Here is a 19937-nt window from a genome sequence, read left to right as displayed (position 1 = left end):
AGAAATCATATGGTTCTTTTCCTTTCTTGTATTAATGTGGTGTATCATGTTGATTGATTCATAAATATTGAACCACCCTTGCAACCCAGGAGTAAATCCCATTTGATCATGGTGAATAGTTCTTTTAATGTACGATTGAATTATATTTGCTATTATATTGTCGAGAATTTTTTGTATCCATGTTCATTAGGCCTATTGACCTGTAGTTTCCTTTTTTAGTGGAGTCTTTGTCTTGTTTTGGAATCAGGGTAATACTGGCCTTATAGAATGATAAGGAGAGGTTTAGGATCATTATGTTTTCATTTTCCTTTGTTTCCATGTATTTTTTATTTCTTATTTAATATCCTGGTTGACTTATAGAATGAGTTTGGAAGTTTGCCTTCCATTTCTATTTTTTGGAATAGCATGAGGGGAATAGGTATTAACTCTTCTTTAAATGTTTGGTAGAATTCCCCTGTAAAGCCATCTTCCCCTGGACTTTTATGTGTTCAGAGATTTGTGATTACTGATTCAGTTTCTTTGCTGGTTATCGGTCTGTTCAAGTTTTCTATTTCTTCCTGTTTCGGTTTTGATATTTATGTTTCTAGAGATTTATCCATTTCTTCCAGATTTCCCAATTTGTTGGCATATAACTTTTCATAATATTCTCTTATAATTGTTTGCATTTCTGTAGTATTGGTTGTGATTTCTCCTCTTTCATTAGTGATTTTATTTGTTTGGTTCCTTTCTCTTTTCTTTTTGATAAGTCTGGCTAGAACTTATCAAAATTAAAACAAAATTAATTTTATTAATTTTTTCAAAGAACTAGCTCCTAGTTTCATTGATCTGTTCTACTAGGTGGTTTTGTTTTTATATCATTTATTTCTGCTCAAATCTTTATTATTTCCTTCTTCTGCTGGCTTTAGGCTTCATTGGTTGTTCTTTTTCTAGCTCCTTTAGATGTAAGAATAGGTTGTGTATCTGAGATTTTTCTTGCTTCTTGATGTAGGCCTGTATTGCTATATACTTCCCTCTTATGATAACTTTTGCTGCTTCCCAGAGGTTTAGGATCATTATGTTTTCATTTTCCTTTGTTTCCATGTATTTTTTATTTCTTATTCAATATCCTGGTTGACCCACTCATTCTTTAGTAGGATGTTCTTTGATGTCCACATATTAGTGGTCTTTCCAGATTTTTTCTTCTTTAATTCGACTTCAAGTTTCATAGCATTGTGGTCTGAAAATAGGCAAAGTATGTTCATAATCTTTTTGTACTTGTTGAAGTCTGATTTGGGACCTAATATGTGACCTATTTTGGAGAAAGTACCATGTGCACTTGAAAAGAATGTGTATTCTGCTGTTTTAGGATGAAATGTTCTGAATATATCTGTTAAGTCCATCTGGACCAGTGTATCATTCAATGTCATTATTTCCTTCTTGATTTTCTGCTTAGATGACATGTCCATTGCTGTAAATGGGATGTTAAAGTCCCCTAGTATTATTAGTACCAATGAGTTCCTTTATGTTTGTTATTAATTGTTTTCTATACTCAGGTGCTTCCAGGTTTGGGGCATAAATATTTACATTTGTTAGATCTTCTCGTTGGATAGATTCCTTTATTATGATGTAGTAGTGTTCTTCATCCTTTGTTTTAAAATCTAGTTTGCCTGATATGAGTATGGCTACTCTAGATTTCTTTTGATATCCATTTGCATTGTAAATATTTCTCCATCCCTTCACTGTCAATCTGCAGGTGTCTTTAGGTCTAAAATGAATCTCTTGTAGGCAGCACATAGATGGGTCTTTTTTAAATCCATTCTGATACCTTATATCTACTTTTTTGTTTAAATTCAAGTTAGTTAACATATCATGTATTATTAATTTGGGGGTAAAATTTAGTGATTCATCAGTTGCATATAACACCCAGTGCTCATTACATCAAGTACGCTCCTTAATGCCTATCACTTATTACCACACTCATCCACCTACTCCCCCTCCAGCAACCTTCAGTTAGTTCTCTGTAGCTAAGAGTCTCTTATGCTCGCTCTCCATCTCTATTTTTATCTTATTTTATTTTTCCTTCCCTTTTCCTATGTTGGAATTAGAGGGTATTATGCTGAGCAAAATAAATCAGTCAGAGAAAGACAAAATATGATTTCACTCATGTGGAATTTTTTTTATTAATATGTAATATATTCTTTGTTTCAGGGGTACAGGTCTGTGATTCATCAGTCTCACACAACTGACAGTGCTCACCATAGCACATACCCAGTGTTCATCACCCAGCTACCCCATCCCTCCCACCCGCCTCCACTCCAGCAACCATGTGGAATTTAAGAAACAAAAATATGTCTTTTGATTGGAACATTTAGTCCATTTACATTCAGAGTATTATTGATAGATATAAATTTTGTGCCTTTTTATTACTTTTTTGTCATTGTTTCTGAAGATTTTCTCTTTTTCTTACTAGTCCTTGTTGCTTTTGGTTTTTCTGTTCCACTCAGAGTCCCCTTTAATATTTCTTGCAGGGCTGGTTTAGTTTTCACAAGAGCCTTTAATTTTTGTTTGTCTCCTTCAGTTCTGAATGATAGCCTTGCTAGATAGAGTATTCTTGGCTGCATATTTTTCCCATTCAATACGTTGAGTATATCATAGCACTCTCTTCTGACTTGTCAAGTTTCTGTGGAGAGGTCTGCTGCTAAATTTATTTGTCTTCCCTTGTGAGTTAGAGACTTCTTTTGTCCTGCTGCTTTTAGGATTTTTTCTTTATCTCTGTATTTTACAAATTTAATATGTGTTGGTATTGACCTGCTTTTGTTGATTTTGATGGGAGTTCTCTGTGCCTCCTGGATTTGAACATCTGTCTCCTTCCCCAGATTTGGTAAGTTTTCAGGTATAATTTCTCAAATACTCTTTGCCCCCTTTTCCCTGTCTTTTCTTCTGGAACTCCTGTAATAATGTTATTATGTTCTATGGAGTCACTGAATTCCCTAAATTTACTTTTGTGATCCAAGATTTTTCTTTCCCCCCTTTGCGAAGCTCCATTATTTTCCACAATTTTATTTTCTATATTACTTATTCTTCCTCTGCTTCTCTCATTCTTGTGGTCATTACATCCAGTCAGTTTCAAAACTCAGTTATTCTATTTTTCATTTTGGCCTGATTAGTTTTTAGCTCTTTTATCCCTGTGATAAGGGATATGTCTTCTTTTTTAAATTTTAAATTATTCTTTTATTTTTTTATTTAAATTCAGTTACCCAACATACAGTGTATCATTAGTTTTTGGTGTAGTGTTCAATGATTCATTAGTTGTATATAACACCCAGTGCTCATCACATCCTATGACCATCACCCAGTTACCCCATCCCCCCACCCACCTTCCTTTCTGCAGCCCTCAGTTTGTTTCCTGGAGTCAAGAGTCTCTGATGGTTTTTCATCTCTGATTTCCTCCCATTCAGTTTTCCCTCCCTTCCCCTATGACCCCTGTGCTATTCCTTATATTCCACATATGAGTGAAACCTTATGATAATTTTCTTTCTCTGATTGTCTTAGTTCACTTAGCATAATCCACTCCAGTTCCAACCATGTTGATGTAAATGGTAGGTATTCATCTTTTCTGATGACTAATATTCTATTGTATGTATGAACCACATCTTCCTTATCCATTCATCTGTTGAAGACAGCACGGGTCCTTCCACAGATTGTCTTTTGTGGATATTGCTGCTATGAACATTGGGGTTCTTGTGCCCCTTCTTTTCATTACATCTGTATCTTTGGGGTAAACACCCAGTAGTGCAATTGCTGGGTCATAGGGTAGCTCTATTTTTAACTTCTTGAGGAACCTCATACTGTTTTCCAGAGCAGCTGTACCAGCTTGCATTCCTACCAACAGTGTAAGAGGGTTACCCTTTCTCCATATCCTTGCCAACATTTGTTGTTTCCTGCCTTGTTAATTTTAGCCTTCTAACTGGTGTAAGGTGGTATCTCATTGTGGTTTTGATTTGTATTTCCCTGATATCAAGTGATGTGGAACATTTTTTCATGTGTCTGTTGGCCATTTATGTCTTCTTTGGAGAAGTGTCTGTTCATGTCTTCTACCCATTTCTTGAATGGATTATTTGTTTTTTGGGTGCTGAGTTTGAGAAGTTCTTTATAGATCTTGGATACCAGCCCTTTATTTGTTATGTCATTTGCAAATATTTTTTCCCACTCCATAGATTGCTTTTTAGTTTTGTTGACTGTTTCTTTTGCCGTACTGAAGCTTTTTATCTTGTTGAAGTCCCAGTAGTTCATTTTTGTTTTTGTTTCCCTTGCCTTTGGAAACGTGTCTTGCAAGAAGTTGTTGTGGCCAAGGTCAAAGAGGTTGCTGCCTGTATTCTCCTCTAGGATTTTGATGGATTCCTCTTGCAAATTGAGGTCTTTCATCCATTTAGAGTTTATTTTTGTGTATGGTGCAAGAAAGTGGTCCAGTTTAATTCTTGGGCATGTGGTTGTCCAATTTTCCCAACATCATTTGTTGACGAGACTGTCTTTTTTCCATTGGATTGTCTTTCTTGCAGTGTTGAAGTTCAGTTGACCATAGCATTAAGGGTCCATTTCTGGGCTCTCTATTCTGTTCCATTGATCTATGTGTCTGTTTTTGTGCCAATACTATGCTGTCTTGATGATCACAGCTTTGTAATATAGCTTAAAGTCAGGCATTGTGATGCCCCCAGCTTTGGTTTTCTTTTTCAACAATCCCCTGGCAATTTGGGCTCTTTTCTGGTTCCATACAAATTTTAGGATTGTTTGTTCCAGCTCTGTGAAAAATGTCAATTGTATTTTGATAGGGATTGCACTGAATGTGTAGATTGCTCTGATCAGCATAGACATTTTAACAATGTTTATTCTTCCAATCCATGAGCATGGGATGTCTTTCCATCCCTTTGTGTCTTCCTCAATTTCTTTCATAAGTGTCTGTGATTTCTAGAGCATAGATTCTTTATTTATCTCTTTGGTTAGGTTTATTCCTAGGTATCTTATGGTTTTTGGTACAATTGTAAATAGGCTTGATTCCTTAATTTCTCTTTCTTCAATCACATTGTTAGTATATAGATACAACTGATTTCTGTGCCTTGATTTAGTATCCTGCCACGTTGCTGAATCACTGTATGAGTTCTAGTAATTTCGGGGTGGAGTCTTTTGGGTTTTTTGCATAGACTATCATGATATATGAGAAGAGAGAGTTTGACTTCTTCTTTGCCAGTTTGAATGCCTTTTATTTATTTTTGTTGTCTGATTGCTGAGGCTAGGACTTCTAGTACTGTGGTGAACAATAGTGGTGAGAGTAGGCATCCCTGTCATATTCCTGACCTTAAGGGAAAAGCTTTCAGTTTTTCCCCATTGAAAATGATATTTGCTGTGGGCTTTTCATAGATGGGCTTTATGATATTGAGGTATGTTCCCTTTATCCCTATACTTTGAAGAGTTTTAATCAAGAAAGGATACTGTATTTTGTCAAATGCTTTTTTTTTTTTTCATAAGTTGAGAGGATCATATGGTTCTTGTCTTTTCTTTTACTGATGTGCTCTATCAATTTGACTGATTCACAAATGTTGAACCACCCTTGCATCCCAGGAATAAATCACCTGGTCGAGGTGAATAATCCTTTTAAAGTACTGTTGAACCCTATTGGCTATTGTTTTGGTGATTAGCTAGTATTTTGTCATCCAGGTTCATCAGGGATATTGGTCTGTAATTCTCCTTTTTGATGAGGTCTTTTTCTGGTTTGGGGATCAAGGTAATGCTGGCCTCAGAGAACAAGTTTGGAAGTTTTCTTTTCATTTCTATTTTTTTTTTCCATTTCTATTTTTTTGAAACAGCTTCAGTAGAATAGGTATTTCTTCTTTAAATGTTTGGTAGAATTCCACTGGGAAGCCATCAGGCTCTGGACTCTTGTTTTTGGGGAGGTTTTTGATATCTGCTTCAATTGCCTTGCTGGTTATTGGTCTGTTCAGATTGTCTGTTTCTTCCTATTTCACTCTTGGTAGTTTATAAGTTTCCAGGAATATGTCCATTTCTTCCAGATTGCCTAATTTGTTGGCATTAGTTGCTCATAACATGTTCTTAAAATTCTTTTTCCTTGATATTGGTTGTGATCTCTCCATTTCATTCATGATTTTATTAATTTGGGTCCTTTCTCTTTTCTTTTGGATAAGTCTGGCCAGAGGTTTATTGATCTTATTTTTTCAAAGGACCAGCTTCTAGTTTCATTGATCCATTCTACTATTTTTCTGGTTTCTATTTCATTGATTTCGGCTCTAATCTTTATTATTTCTCTTCTGCTTGGTTTAGGCTTTATTTGCTGTTCTTTCACCAGGCCCTTTAAGTGTAAGGTTAGCTTGTGTATTTGGGATTTTTCTAATTTTTTGAGAGAGGCTTGGATTGCTATGTACTTCCCTCTTAGGAGCACCTTTGCTTTATCCCATTAGTTTTGAACTGATGTGATTTCATTCTCATTAGTTTCCATGAATTTTTTAAGTTCTTCTTTAATTTCCTCACTGACTCATTCATTCTTCAGCAGGATGGACTTTAACCTCCAAGTGTTTGAGTTCCTTCCAAATTTCTTCTTGTGATTGAGTTCCAGTTTCAAAGCACTGTGGTCAGAAAATATCCAGAGAATAATCTCAATCTTTTGGCATTGGTTGAGACCTGATTTATGACCCAGTGTGTGATCTGTTCTAGAGAAAGTTCCAGGCGCACTCAAGAAGAATGAGTATTCCGTTGTTTTAGGATGGAATGTTCTGTATATATCTGTGAAATCTATATGGTCCAGTGTGTCATTCAAAGCGCTTGTTTCTTTGTTGATCTTCTGCTTAGATTATCTGTCAATTGCTGTGAGTGGGGTGTTGAAGTCCCCAACTGTTAATGTATTATTATCTATATGTTTCTTTACTTTGGTTATTAATTGGTTTATATAATTGGTTGCTCCCACATTGGGGGTATAAATATTTACAATTGTTAGATCTTCTTGTTGGATAGATCCTTTAAGTATGATATAGTGTCCATCTACATCTTTTACTACAATCTTTGGTTTAAAATATTATTTGTCTGATATAAGAATTGCTACCCCAGCTTTCTTTTGAGGTCCATTAGCATGGTAAATTTTTCTCCACCCCTTCACTTTTAGTCTGGAGGTGTCTTTAGGTCTAAAATGAGTCTCTTGTAGACAGCATATGGATGGTTCTTGCTCTTTTATCCAATCGGATATCCTTTGTTTTTTGTTTGGAGCATTTAGGCTCAGTCAGTAGAGCATGCAACTCTTGATCTTGGGGTTCTAAGTTCCCTGATGTCTTCTATGTTTTTCTCAAGCCCAGCTAGTATCCTTATTTTGATAGCTTTAAATTTTGGACAAGGCATATTATATCTGTTTTGATTAGATCCCTGACTGTGACCTTTCCTTATTACTTCTTTTGGGATGAATTTGTCCATCTTGGCATTTCGTCTAGGTCTCTGTCTTCATCTGTATGTTAGGAAAGCCTGTTATGTTTCCTACTCCTGAGAGTAATGGCTTTATGAAAAAGAAGTCATATGATGTCCAGAGCCTAGCACTTCAGGAAATGTCTCTGGAGTATGCTGTGTGCACTCTGCTGCTGTGTTTTGGCATCAGTCTTCTTCAGTTTCTCCTTGCCTGTAGTGAAGAGTGTCTGGACCTTGGCCAAAGTATGGAGGGTTTTAACTAGGTGTGCTCTGGTTTGCTTGTTCAAAGAGACCTGATGCTATTTTCACTAGAGCTGAAGCTTTGCAGAACTCTGTGGTCTGTAGATGTGGAATGTGCAGGGGTTTGTGCTGGTCTTTTGGGGAGGATTCTTTTGCTCTGGGTCTCAGGCATGTATGCCCAAGAAAAGCAGTACCAGCAGAACACAGTGGGGTGGGGGGTGTGGTTTGGTGTAAGCAGTTTAGGCCACCAATGTTGGCACTGTACTACTTACTGGAGTTAGTATATGCTGAGCAGTGGAGAAGAGAAATGGCATCAGCCAGCTTCCTTGTCACCAGAGAGGGGTGTTCACACCCACTTCTGTCTGAGGAACTCACAGAGAAAAGCAATCAGTCTCCCCTTATGTATTTCAGGTGTCCGTCAAATCACTGCCTTCACGCTGTTTGTGTCTGAGCTATCTGCCTGCCTGGCAGTGCAATACACCTTGGGCTCTTTCCCAGGCAGGTCCACTGACTTTTAAGACTCCAAACATTAGGGACCTGGCATGGCATGGACCCCCAACTTGTTCTCTTGGGGAGGGTCTTGCTATGCTGAGGCTGCTGCAGTTTGACCCAGAGGCGCAATCACATCAAGGTGCAGGAGCATGAGGTTTGGGGTAAAGTACAACAAAGAGACAGTGTCCAGGTTAACTACCATCAGCAGGTATCTCTGCACCTGTGCTGAGGTGTGGGGGTTTGGAAATATTACCCAGGATCTTTTGTCCATGAAGAGGCAATGCCACTTTCCCCAGATTACTCCAAGAAGGAGGAATCATCTCTCTGAGGGTGTCCCAGGTGATCCTCAGATCATGCCATCTGCACCCTGGGCTATCTGCCCACCTTCTCCAGAGGAGCACTGCAGTGTCCCCAGGCCTCCACACCAGTCACACCATGGACCTCTAAAACTCCAGTCTTTGAGCCCCACTGGTTGTAAAAACTCACACAAAGCAACCTTTTTCTTTTGTCCAGTCAATGGCTTTGGAAAAGTGTTTTCTTTGTGCGATACCGTGTGTGTTCCTCTCTCTTTCTCTCATTCTCTCTCTCTCTCTCCCTCTATCTCTTTCTCTCGTTCTCTCACCTTTCCCTGTGACCAGGGCTCCCTCCCCTCCACAGCACCTGCGATCCATTTCTCCCTCAAACCCCAGATTTACACCTCCTACCTTCCATGATATGGCCTCTTTTCTCCCTCTAGTTGTGTTCAGTATGTTCTGTCAATCCTCAGATCGATTTCTTGGGTATTCACGATGATTTGATATTTATCTAGTTGTGTTTCAGGGTCAAAGCAAACCTAGGGTCTTCCTACTACTCCACCATCTTAGTTGTTCCCCATTTACCCTTAGGTAAAAACAAACACGTAAGTCCTAAGTGTGTTGATTCTTTGAGCACAGTCTAAGATAATGTTGTCAGCAACTTCTCAACAGGTATTATAAAATGATGAGGAAAAAATGTATATATATGTATACAGATAGAGGAACTATAAATTCTTTTAAATCTCCAGGTGAGAAAATCAGTATGTTCCTAAGAAAGGGTGTTTATAATATATTATTATTATTTTAACAGGGTGGTTTAATCCACATTAAGCATTACTCCAGACAACTGGATGAACTTAGCATTGTGATATAATCCTTTATGTTTAAATATTCATCTAGTAATACATATGTAAGTTCATAGTTTATTTTTTAAAAACTGCAGAATATCTTGTCTAAAATGTGGATTTGCAGAGACGTATATTTTAGGTCTTTCCCAACATGACACTGAATTGACAAAAATGATGTACAAAGATGAAAAATTCTGTAACAGAAAAAAACAATGGGAGCACATCAGTGAACAGAAGATTTTAGTGAATTTCTTGAAGGATTAAAGTTGTTGGAAGTTTAACAAAAGACACACAAGGCAGTGGAATCTATAGATGAGACATGTACAAGAGAAGTCTACACAGGAAGTCTGAGTTTCTGAGACCCCCAAAGTCTATTCCATGCCCACCCAACCTAAAGTAGGACCAGTCGTTTTATAACCACACTCAAACACTCATAGATTGATGTCAGCCTTTTTTATTCAAAGAAAAAGCCAGTTAGGGAAAGAGATATTTATGGTTACAAAAGAAATACACACCAGTTGCTTTTATTACCAATACAGTCTTCAGGTCATCATGTTACATGAGCAAGCAAAAATGTAGATAATGTACAGAAAAAATCAGCACAATGGGAATATCATATAGCAACAAGAATTAAATTACAGAGCTATGCTATAACATGGACTCTTTAGTGAAAATAATAACATTGTCTGGACTCTGACGTATTCACTCGGTTTCCTTGGACTTGGGGGTATCCTTCAGGGAAACAAAAACATGGCAGTTGACCTGGTCTAATCTTGTGATCCGAAACTCCAGAAATACATGGTAATGTTTGTTTTAAATATTTTCTGTTTTGTATCTTTAAACAAACACCTAATAAAGAACATCTTCCTAATGTGCTGTACTCTGTCCCAGGAGCTAATCCTCATGATAAGAAGAATAAGAATAAGAATAATTCACTTTAGCTGTGTGATACTCGTGAGTGTCTTGAAAGAAATTTAAGAAGGTGAGCTGGCCTGCAGCAGACACTCCAGGCCTAGTAATCACCCAGGACTCATTACAATATGAAAATGAGTGACACATTCTCACTTCATTTGAAGTATTTGTGCTGTCAGGTTCATTTTAAATTTGTGTATGTTTTATAAATACTTTTTAGTAACTCATGGGTTTGAGCCACTGTGCTAAACACTGCAAAAATTTGAAGAGTACTAGGACTTCTATATTGTAATCTAAAGAAGCTTATAAGCTAAAAATAAGTATTACACAAGGCCATTTGTGGCATAATTATCATATGGTTTCACTCATTTATGGAACATAAGAAATAGGAAGATCGGTAGGAGAAGGAAGGAAAGAATGAAGGAGGGGTAAGAAGAAGGGGGAATGAACCATGAGAAACTGTGGACTCTGGGGAACAAACTGAGGGCTCCAGAGGGGAGGGGGGTGGGGGATCAGGATAGGCCGGTGATGGGTATTAAGGAGGGCACATATTGCATGGTGCACTGGGTGTTATACGCAAAAAATGCATCATGGAACATTGCATCAAAAACTAAGGATATACTGTATGGTGACTAATATAACATAAAAATTATTTAAAAAATAAAATTAAAATATTTTTAAAAATTAAAAATTAAAAAAAATTAAAAAAAATAAACAAAACGTAAAGTGCCTCAAACAAGTGAGCATTCCTAACCTTTTTGAGATAATCTGGAAATACATCAAGGAAACTGTAACATTTATGATAGATCTTAAAGAAATGACCCATTTCAATTGTAAGTGAAGGTGGGTGCAATTGGGGAAGCATTCTCTGTAGAAGGACCTGTGTGAAGAAAAGTGTGTATCTAAGAAGAAAGAGTCCAGAAGGATTTCAGTAACTCATTTCTGCAGTAACACAGAATCCATTAGGAGAATTTTAGGAGACTTCAGAGTTAAATCAAGGTTTTGGGGGATGAACCTCAAATAATGCCAGGGAGAACAAGTGTATGTGTGTACACACTTACACACATATTAAAGATGTGTATTTGTACTCCCACCTGAAGTCATTAACACTAGGGCAATTATAACTGCAAAAAATGTTTAATCAACAGAGGGGCGCCTGGGTGGCTCAGTCATTTGGGTGTCTGACTCTTGATCTCAGCTGGGGTCTTGATCTTAGGGTTGTGACATCAGGCCCTGTGTTGGGCCCCACACTAGGCATGCAGACTACTTTAAAAAACAACAACAACAACAACAACAACAGGGGCACCTGGCTGGCTCTGTTGGTTAAGCATTTGCCATTGGCTCAAGTTGTGATCCCAGAGTCCTGGAATGTAGCCCTGTGTTGGGCTCCCTGCTCAGTGAGGAGTCTGCATCTCCCTCTGCCCCTCTCCCCATCTCTTGAACTCTCTCAATCTCAAATAAATAAATAAAATCTTCAAAAATATATTTAAAAGCAACAACAGCAACAAACTAATCAACACATAGCAAACATATAATCTGCCAAGGAAATATACAATCTATATAATATGTATGTAGATATCTTTGTATATTATTTATTTTGTACATATACATATATAAATAACCATATGCATATACATATATAGAGTTCTAGATATGTTTACCATATATAATAATCTGGTAGATATGAAAATCCATGAAAACTTGCTAAAGTGGGATATTATTTAGTCAATATTTTGGAAGTGAGAGAGTATCGACAGGATGTAGAAAAAGTAACAATATTACAGCAAATGATAGAAGTGAGCAATTTCAGTGTGAGAACCTCAGTGATAACAGTAGAATGGTGTAGGTAATCAATGGTGAGAGAGGAAGGGCAGAGGTGAACCTGAAATCTGATTACTCATTATACTTTTTAGTTTCTGTTCACTCAAATACAACCCTGACTCCCATATGGAATAAATGCAATGAGTCTTCAGGCTGCATAGCTGTATGGCTGTCAAATATATAATATTTAAGTTCTTTTTAGAGAAATTACCCTATTACAATGCTTAATGCATTTATGAAGCCACACTGAAACATGCAAACAGGTAAAAATATTTTGTTTCCTTTTAAATTATTTTTATGTCATGAACACTTGATTAAAATTCCCTCTATGTTTTGACTTTATTTATTTATTTATTTATTTATTTATTTATTTATTTATACTCTCACCTTAAGCCATTTAAACACTAGGACAATTATAACTGCAAAAACTGAACAGTAATCAACACATAGCAAATATGTAATCTATACAGTTTTTGTCATTTTAATAAAAGGAGAACAGATATTAATGTGAGTTCTAAGAATTTCTCTTTAATATTTTTCTCAATGAATCTACGACTTTCTTATTTCTCAAGCTGTAGATAATTGGATTTAACAAAGGAATTATGATAGTGTAAAATAGAGAGTCCATCATATCTTGATCTTCTGATTGTGTAGATACGGGGCGCACATACATGAAGACAAGAGCACCATAGTATAAAGAGACAGATAAGAGATGGGCTCCACAGGTGGAAAAGGCTTTCTTTATGCCTTGTAGAGACTTCTTTTTTAAGATTGTAAAGAGAACTAGTGTGTAGGAGACAAGAACTATCAGAATGGTGAACATCTGTATTGACCCAGCAAAAATAAACACTATCAGATAATTGATAGAAGGGTCAGTACAAGAAATCTTAAGCAATGGTATAATGTCACAGTAAAAGTGATGTACTATGATGGAATTGCAGAAGGTTAATCTGAATAAGAAAGCATTATGAATTGTGGCATGAAGAAGGCCACCTAAAAGTGACAAAACTAACAGACGGTTGCACAATGTATTGGACATAATGACTGGATAAAGTAATGGTTTGCATATGGCCACATAGCGATCATAAGCCATTGTTGCCAGCAGAAAACATTCTGTGGTTATACTGATTACAAAGGAAAAAAATTGTATCATGCATTCTGAAAGAGATATCATTTTGGTCTTGGCAAAGAAATTGACCAGCATCTTGGGGGATACTGTGGATGATATCCAAGCATCCACAAATGCCAAACTCCCAAGGAAAAAGTACATGGGGATGTGAAGCTGAGGGTCATTCCATATGAGAGCAATTAGACCAAGGTTCCCCACCATGGTGAGAAGATAGATAACCAAGAACACCAGGAACAGGGGGATTTGCCACTGTGGCTCATATGTGAGTCCTGTGAGAATCAAATCTGTCAGCAATGTTGCATTTCCATGTCCTTTTCCATGTTCCTTTTCCATATCCTCACTGGGTGTTGCCTGAAATGAAATTTAGTAAATGGGGAAAAGAATGCACTCAGTTTATAACATGAAAATATGGGGAGGAGAGTTGAAATAAAATTATATACATCAGAATACCCTTTCGATCTTGTGTATTTCCTCTATATTGATTGGAATCCTTTGAGGGCTTGGAAATAAGTGCAGTTATTTCAATTTTTTAAATGTGCAGCAATGAACAGAATTGGGAAAATGAAAGACATTGTAATATGTCCTAAATTTATGGGATAAGAAGGGTGCGATATGGAAATTTTGTTTGGGATTTGGATGTAGGGTGAGGGGAAAAGGAGCTTGAAGGGCCTCAGTAATAAAATGAGGTAAATAGCATGTGAATGATCATGAACATTATTCATCAGGGAATAAGCATGCACTGAAACTTAAGGGAGCAGTACTGGTAGATTCTTTTTTAAATGAATATATGGCAGTGTAGAAAATAGGCTGCAGAAGGGGAAATTAAGGTCAGGAATACTAGTCAAGAAGAAGTGACTACTATACAGTGTTCTCAAACCAGAACCTATAGTAAAACCTCAAACGTTTTATGCAAAATATAGATTTGAGCTTTTGCTATAGACATTGATTTAGTGAATCAATTACTAAGGCTAATAATCTGTATTCTACTTGGTCTCTAAGTGACTCAACACATGTGACATGGCTAATTCATGTGTGAAATGACATTGAGATTGATGGGAAAATGAAGAGATAGATGGAAAAGAGTTCAGAAGGTAGATGCAGTACCTCTGTGACACGTCGCAGGTGAAGAGTTAGCGAAGAATCGAGGAGTCACTTGGCAACTGGGTAGATTCTCCTCAAAAATGGAAATCTCAGAAGCAGTGGCCAGTTTGTGGACATCCAGTGCATATGTACTTTGTAGAGTGAGTCTACTACAAATAGTGAATTGGAAACCATTGGGGTAGACTGAAGGCATACTTATGTATGACCTATCTATTGGAGAATACACAAAGTGAAGAGAATGATAAATAACTAAACTGACAAAGTATATTAAAGTGGAGGGAAGATACATGTCATTTTTTGATAACCAACCTGATCTTTTCTACCACATAATCTTGGTGCCAGGCAAAATCTTCCACCAACTCTAGGAGCCCAAAGAGCTACAATTGACTTTCCTATCCACCTAACAACTAGAGTGAGGGTACTTGCAATGTAAGTTTGGCAAATCTACATCACTCACACTAGATTTGGAATTTGAAGTGAAGGAAGAAGAGCAACAAGGACAAAAGAGAATTTGAGTTGGTAGGGCAGCCAAGGCACAATATGAAGCTTCCAGCAAATGCACCCTGCACCCACACCAGTAACTCTGTCAGTGTGAACAGTGGTATTCCCACACAGCTGCAGTGACAGCAGCCCTCATGGAGTCAATGTTGGAATATAATTTTTGCTATTGACAGACTGCCATCCTTCTTTCGGTTGCTGCCCATTTTTTCCCCCAGCTGATCCCTTGAATCTGCCATCACCTCTATGTTAGATTCTATTCCAAAAAATAATTTCTTGTTGAAACTAACAGTTCTTTTTTTATATAATAATTTTTTATTATGTTATATTAGTCACCATACAGTACATCCTTAGTTTTTGATGTAGTGTTCCATGGATTCATTGTTTGCGTATAACACCCAGTGCAGCGAATAAAAACAGGGAGAGACCAGGAAATGATACAGAGCAGAATGATCGAGAAGAGAAGGAAAACAGGACAGGTGAGTGCCATGAACACAAAGAGGAAGGTACTCAAGAAAGACAAAGAAAGTTATGGTGCCAATCCCTAAAATAAATGCTCTAGTAGGACAAGGAGTGTCAGGTGTGATTGAGCATGGAAACTAAGAGTGGCTTTAGTGAGAGCAATTTCTGTTATGTGGTGCAGTGGAAGCCAGAGAATAATGAACAGTGAATGGGAACAAGTTGCACCACAGTGAGCAGGGAAGCGACATTGAATTCTCCAAGAATGTGGACAACAGTTGTTATATGTCTACTGTGGGTGGACAAATAGAACATTTTTCCTTGATATTGTTTTAATAAAAGTACTCAAAAGAGACAAACTGAGAGGAAACCATGAAAAGGAGAAAGAAGACAGCAGAAGGAGAAGTTTGGGTTGAAGATCACAAGATGCATGAACAGAAACAGGCAGAGAATAACAGACACATGGATGGATAAGTGTGGGAAAGACAAGCAAAGAAGAAGGATTAAGAGTATATCAAGGGTGCCTGGGTGGCTCAGTGGGTTAAGAGACCGACTCTTGATTTTGACTCAGGTCATCTCAGTCCTGGGATTGAGCCACACATTGGACTATGCAGTCAGCAGGGAGTCTGCTTGAGGATTCTCTCTTTCTCCCTCTGCACTTCCCCCCACTTGCACACTCTCCCTCTCTCTAAGATAAATAAATGTCTTTAAAAGAAAAAAGAATGTATCAGAGAAAGACTATGAACAACAAAAAAAGAAAGGCCCAGAGTTTGGGGATAAATGTTTATTTTAACCCTGGTTGATGTTGAAAATTGTCAACATTGGGAATTTTTTTTTAAATTCAAATATCCAAATTTATTTTTCTATGGAATATGTGTATGCAAGAGATTTTCAGGTTAAATTTTACTTCACAAGCTTTGATCTTAAATATATTAGCACTGCCTGAAAGTTTTTTCATATTTAAAAGTTGCTTTACATTTGTTATTACAGTGATTAGAACTGACTTGTTCTAGAAATCCTTATGGTTTTACTTAAGAGCACCTTTTCTCTACCAGTGTTGTAGCAAAATAAAATTGATCCAGAAAGGAGTGGAATAGAGGTGATATTAATAACAAAGCCAGGAATTTCAAGTGGTTAATGTATTTCTATTTGGAAAAGTCTCCTTTCTAGGCAATTCCAAATCACTAATTAATTAAAAAATCTCAAATTCAGTTTGTGTGGGTACTTTTTAAGCTATAATTGCTGGAAAGAGCAGTGAAGGAGCACTTACTGCCTATTTCCTGCTACATGTATAGAAATAGTCAATGAAATTCTCATCTGAGTGGGAGATAGGATAGAGTTAATACACGTGACTTACCTTAAAAGGTTGAATCAGAAAATGTGATCAATTAAACGTAATGGAGCTTTTAATCAGAATAAGTAGAAAGATTTCTTACATAGGAATGAAATGATTTATATGTAGTTTAAATTGTTTAACATTCTAGTTCATGAATACTTATAAAGTCATTATAGATACATTAAGAAATAATAAAACAGTGTTAAAGGGAGTAAGTCAGTGTTACCGCTACTTTGCTTTACTAGATGATAGTTATTAAAATTTAATATGTAAATTATTCACTATTTGTTTTCTATCACTCACCTGGCTTTTTGGCTCTTGTAAACCCAATGTAAAATTATAATAAATGTAATAGTATATAAACTTTATATATAAAGAATAATGATTTTAATAGTGATCATTTCTTTCTTACCCATATCTTATAAGAAATTGAGGGAATTCGTTCGACGTGTTAGGCTTTCTAAAGTAAATAAGAAATACAGTAGCACTGAAATGACCATAACATGCATAGCAACTCCTTGCACACTGATTCACTTTGGAAGCTTCATTTAACAAGCTCAGGAAAATGTTATTTATATCAATTTATTTCAAGCACAAGAGTCAACCAGTTGTACAACTGTGGGCTTTTTGCCAAAAGAGAAATGTATGAAGAACTAAAATTCTCCCAGTAGCACCCAAGGCTTCCCTTTAGGACAAAACTAAATTGTTCTTCTGGGCATTGTAGATTTGAACATGTATGAGAAGTCCAGGTATCTCATAGGGCATTACAGACTCTGAAATCATAAACATCAAGTCATCATAGATATTGTATTTTATGCCCCTATTTTCCACAATTAATGACACCTCTGACATATTTATGCAAATTTCAATGTATAAATTTTGATGTTCTGAGTGGTTTGAGTATTAATATGATCTTATCTGAGCTAATCATGCATGATTTTAATGAGGCCAAACTTCTGCATTCCCTTCAGGAGCCAACTCCAAATAGAGGTGTCCTCCTGATGCAAAGTGCAGCTCACATTCCAGACCTACACTGCACTTCCCACTTTAATTTGTAAACAGGTGAGAAATCTTATTTGGCAGAGGTCAAGGGAAGATGAAAGGGAAAACAAAACAAAGGACCATAGTGGGAGTGGTATATAACAGTGCTTCTCAAACATTAATGCCTGTCAATTTCCTGGTGATTTTCCTAAAAAGCACACTCTCCTTTGATAGGTCAGGGAGGATGTCTGAGAGTCCTCGTGTCTAACAAGGTGATACCCTGGATATTTGCCACCTTTAGGGCCTTCCATCCTTGGAGGGTCTAGATGATCTCAGAGCTAGATCATCAGAGAAACAAACAAAGAAAAGTGGTAAATGTAGCGGCATGCAAAGAGAAGCAAGATGGAGCCAGATGGGACAAGAAAGTCCAGCATGTTTGGGCTCACATGGGGTCATGGAGGCTAGGTCAGGTACTTTGTTCTTTCCCCCACTTTTAAGGACAACTAGTGAGATTTTTTGAACATGGTGGTAAGGTGTTCATATTTACCTTTCAGCATGAAGAGAGAAGTGACATGAGTGTTCATTCAGAAAATAATGACATTATTTATATCAAAATAGAACAATGTAGAAATAGTAACATTTTGATCTCGTATCTGAAGAGTAAGAAAAATGCTTAACCTCCACATGGGACTTGATGGCAGCTAAGGGGAAAGCAAAGGTTCTATATTTTGATGGAGTCATTAATCAGTTATTCTGTGTCCTTAGACTTTGTCTGTGAAAGCCAAAGAAGAGGGGGAGATAAACTGCATAGATAAAAGAGAAGCCCTGTGAAAACTCAGCAGAAGGGTGGGTAAGTAATACGTACACTGGTAATTTCAACATAATCTAAACTTGAGTTAAATTTAATTCTCCCTTCAATTTTGTGTGTTTGTATCTCACCTCATTTTGTGGCCCATCTCTGGGTACAAAAGTCTGCATCCCAGCTTCTAATATGAGTAGTCTTCTCAATTTTAGTCATTTTAAATTGTGAGTCAGTGTATCTCAATATGGTCATCATTTGCATTTTCCTAATGATGAATTGTATTGAACATATTTTTGTGTCTCTATTTGACATCTGTATATCTTGTTTACCTAAGCGTCTATTCAAATATTTTCTGTTTTTTAAATTGAGTTAAATATTTCTTATTTTTCAGCTTTGAGATTCTTCTTATATTCTGGATATAATTTCACTTATATGTGGCATTTAAGAAACAAAACAAATGAGCAAAGAAAAAAGAGACAAACAAAAGACCAGACTTAAACATAGAGAACAAACGGGTGGTTACCAGAGGGGAGGTGGGTGGAGCGATGGGTGAAATAGGTGAAGGGGATTAAGAGTACACTTGTAATGAGCACTGAATAATATACAGAATTGTTGAATCACAATATTATACACCTTAAATTATATGATACTATGTTAATTATATCAGAATTGAAATTTTTAAAAAGTAATGGAGCCTGATGCCACCCAATGTTAAAGAAATGCCATCACCAGTAATTTACAGTCTGAGTCTGAGAGCCACCTGTTGAAAAAGCTGAAGAATAATAACAGTTATTCAGTCAATAAATGTCAGGAGAAACTCAATTTCCCCAAAAGCCCTTTTCAATTCCACTACTAGGTTTCATGAACAAATTGTCATTTATATTGTAATTTTTACTGTAAAAGTTACAATAGTTTTCTTTTGTGAGATACTATAAAAATATTCAATAACAACATATGAATAAAAACAAAATAAATCAGAACTCAACACTATCGCAGAAGTTTGATGGATTCAACGTGTCCTTATCTATATTTAAACTATGAAGTAGAGTTCTACAATGAAATCAGGGCATTGTTTGATAGTTATAAGTTTAATAGGTAAATCGAGAGGAATATGAGTACTATAATGGATATGAAAATGAAGATGTCTCATTTCAAAGGCATATTCATAAAGAGGTACTTTTCATCAAGAGGAAATTTTATCATATATTTCCAGTCAGGATCTGTCCTCAAAGAACTCTGTCCAATATTATGCCATTCTCTCTTGATTATTAAAATAGTATTCACCTTGATTAATAGATATTTAATAAACAATAATTTATTTCCTTCAAAGGAAATTAGTCAGATATTTTGGTTCAATAAATAATTATTATGATTTCCTAAATTGCCCTTGATAATTATTTATTAACAATCTTTTCATTTTGTCCCATTATTCTTACAATACCTTCTAAGCTCCTAAAATGGCCTTACACTCTCACCAGCAATTTTCATTCTTCAAACTAAGTTTTGAATTTTTTCAATGGGCTGTGCCTACAGTAGTTTAAAAACATGACCATATAATTCTTTGATCACCCTCCCATTGAGAGGTGTG

The 19937-nt window shown here is 36.4% G+C and overlaps 1 protein-coding gene across 1 annotated transcript; it reads right to left on the bottom strand.

Moving 5' to 3' along the window:
• Positions 1-12557: 12557 nt before the first annotated feature.
• LOC113240693 (olfactory receptor 5H2-like) lies at positions 12558-18525 on the bottom strand. Its single transcript, XM_057309926.1, has 2 exons — positions 18487-18525; positions 12558-13523 (listed from the first exon to the last, which is right to left on the bottom strand). The coding sequence occupies exons 1-2, from the start codon at positions 18523-18525 to the stop codon at positions 12558-12560; spliced, it is 1005 nt and encodes a 334-aa protein (XP_057165909.1).
• Positions 18526-19937: the final 1412 nt, after the last annotated feature.

The sequence above is a fragment of the Ursus arctos genome, unplaced genomic scaffold, assembly GCF_023065955.2.
Source record: "Ursus arctos isolate Adak ecotype North America unplaced genomic scaffold, UrsArc2.0 scaffold_96, whole genome shotgun sequence".
Classification (NCBI taxonomy): Eukaryota; Metazoa; Chordata; class Mammalia; order Carnivora; family Ursidae; genus Ursus; species Ursus arctos.
The sequence above is the reverse complement of the archived record's forward strand: the minus strand, read 5'-3'. Positions and strand labels throughout refer to the sequence as shown.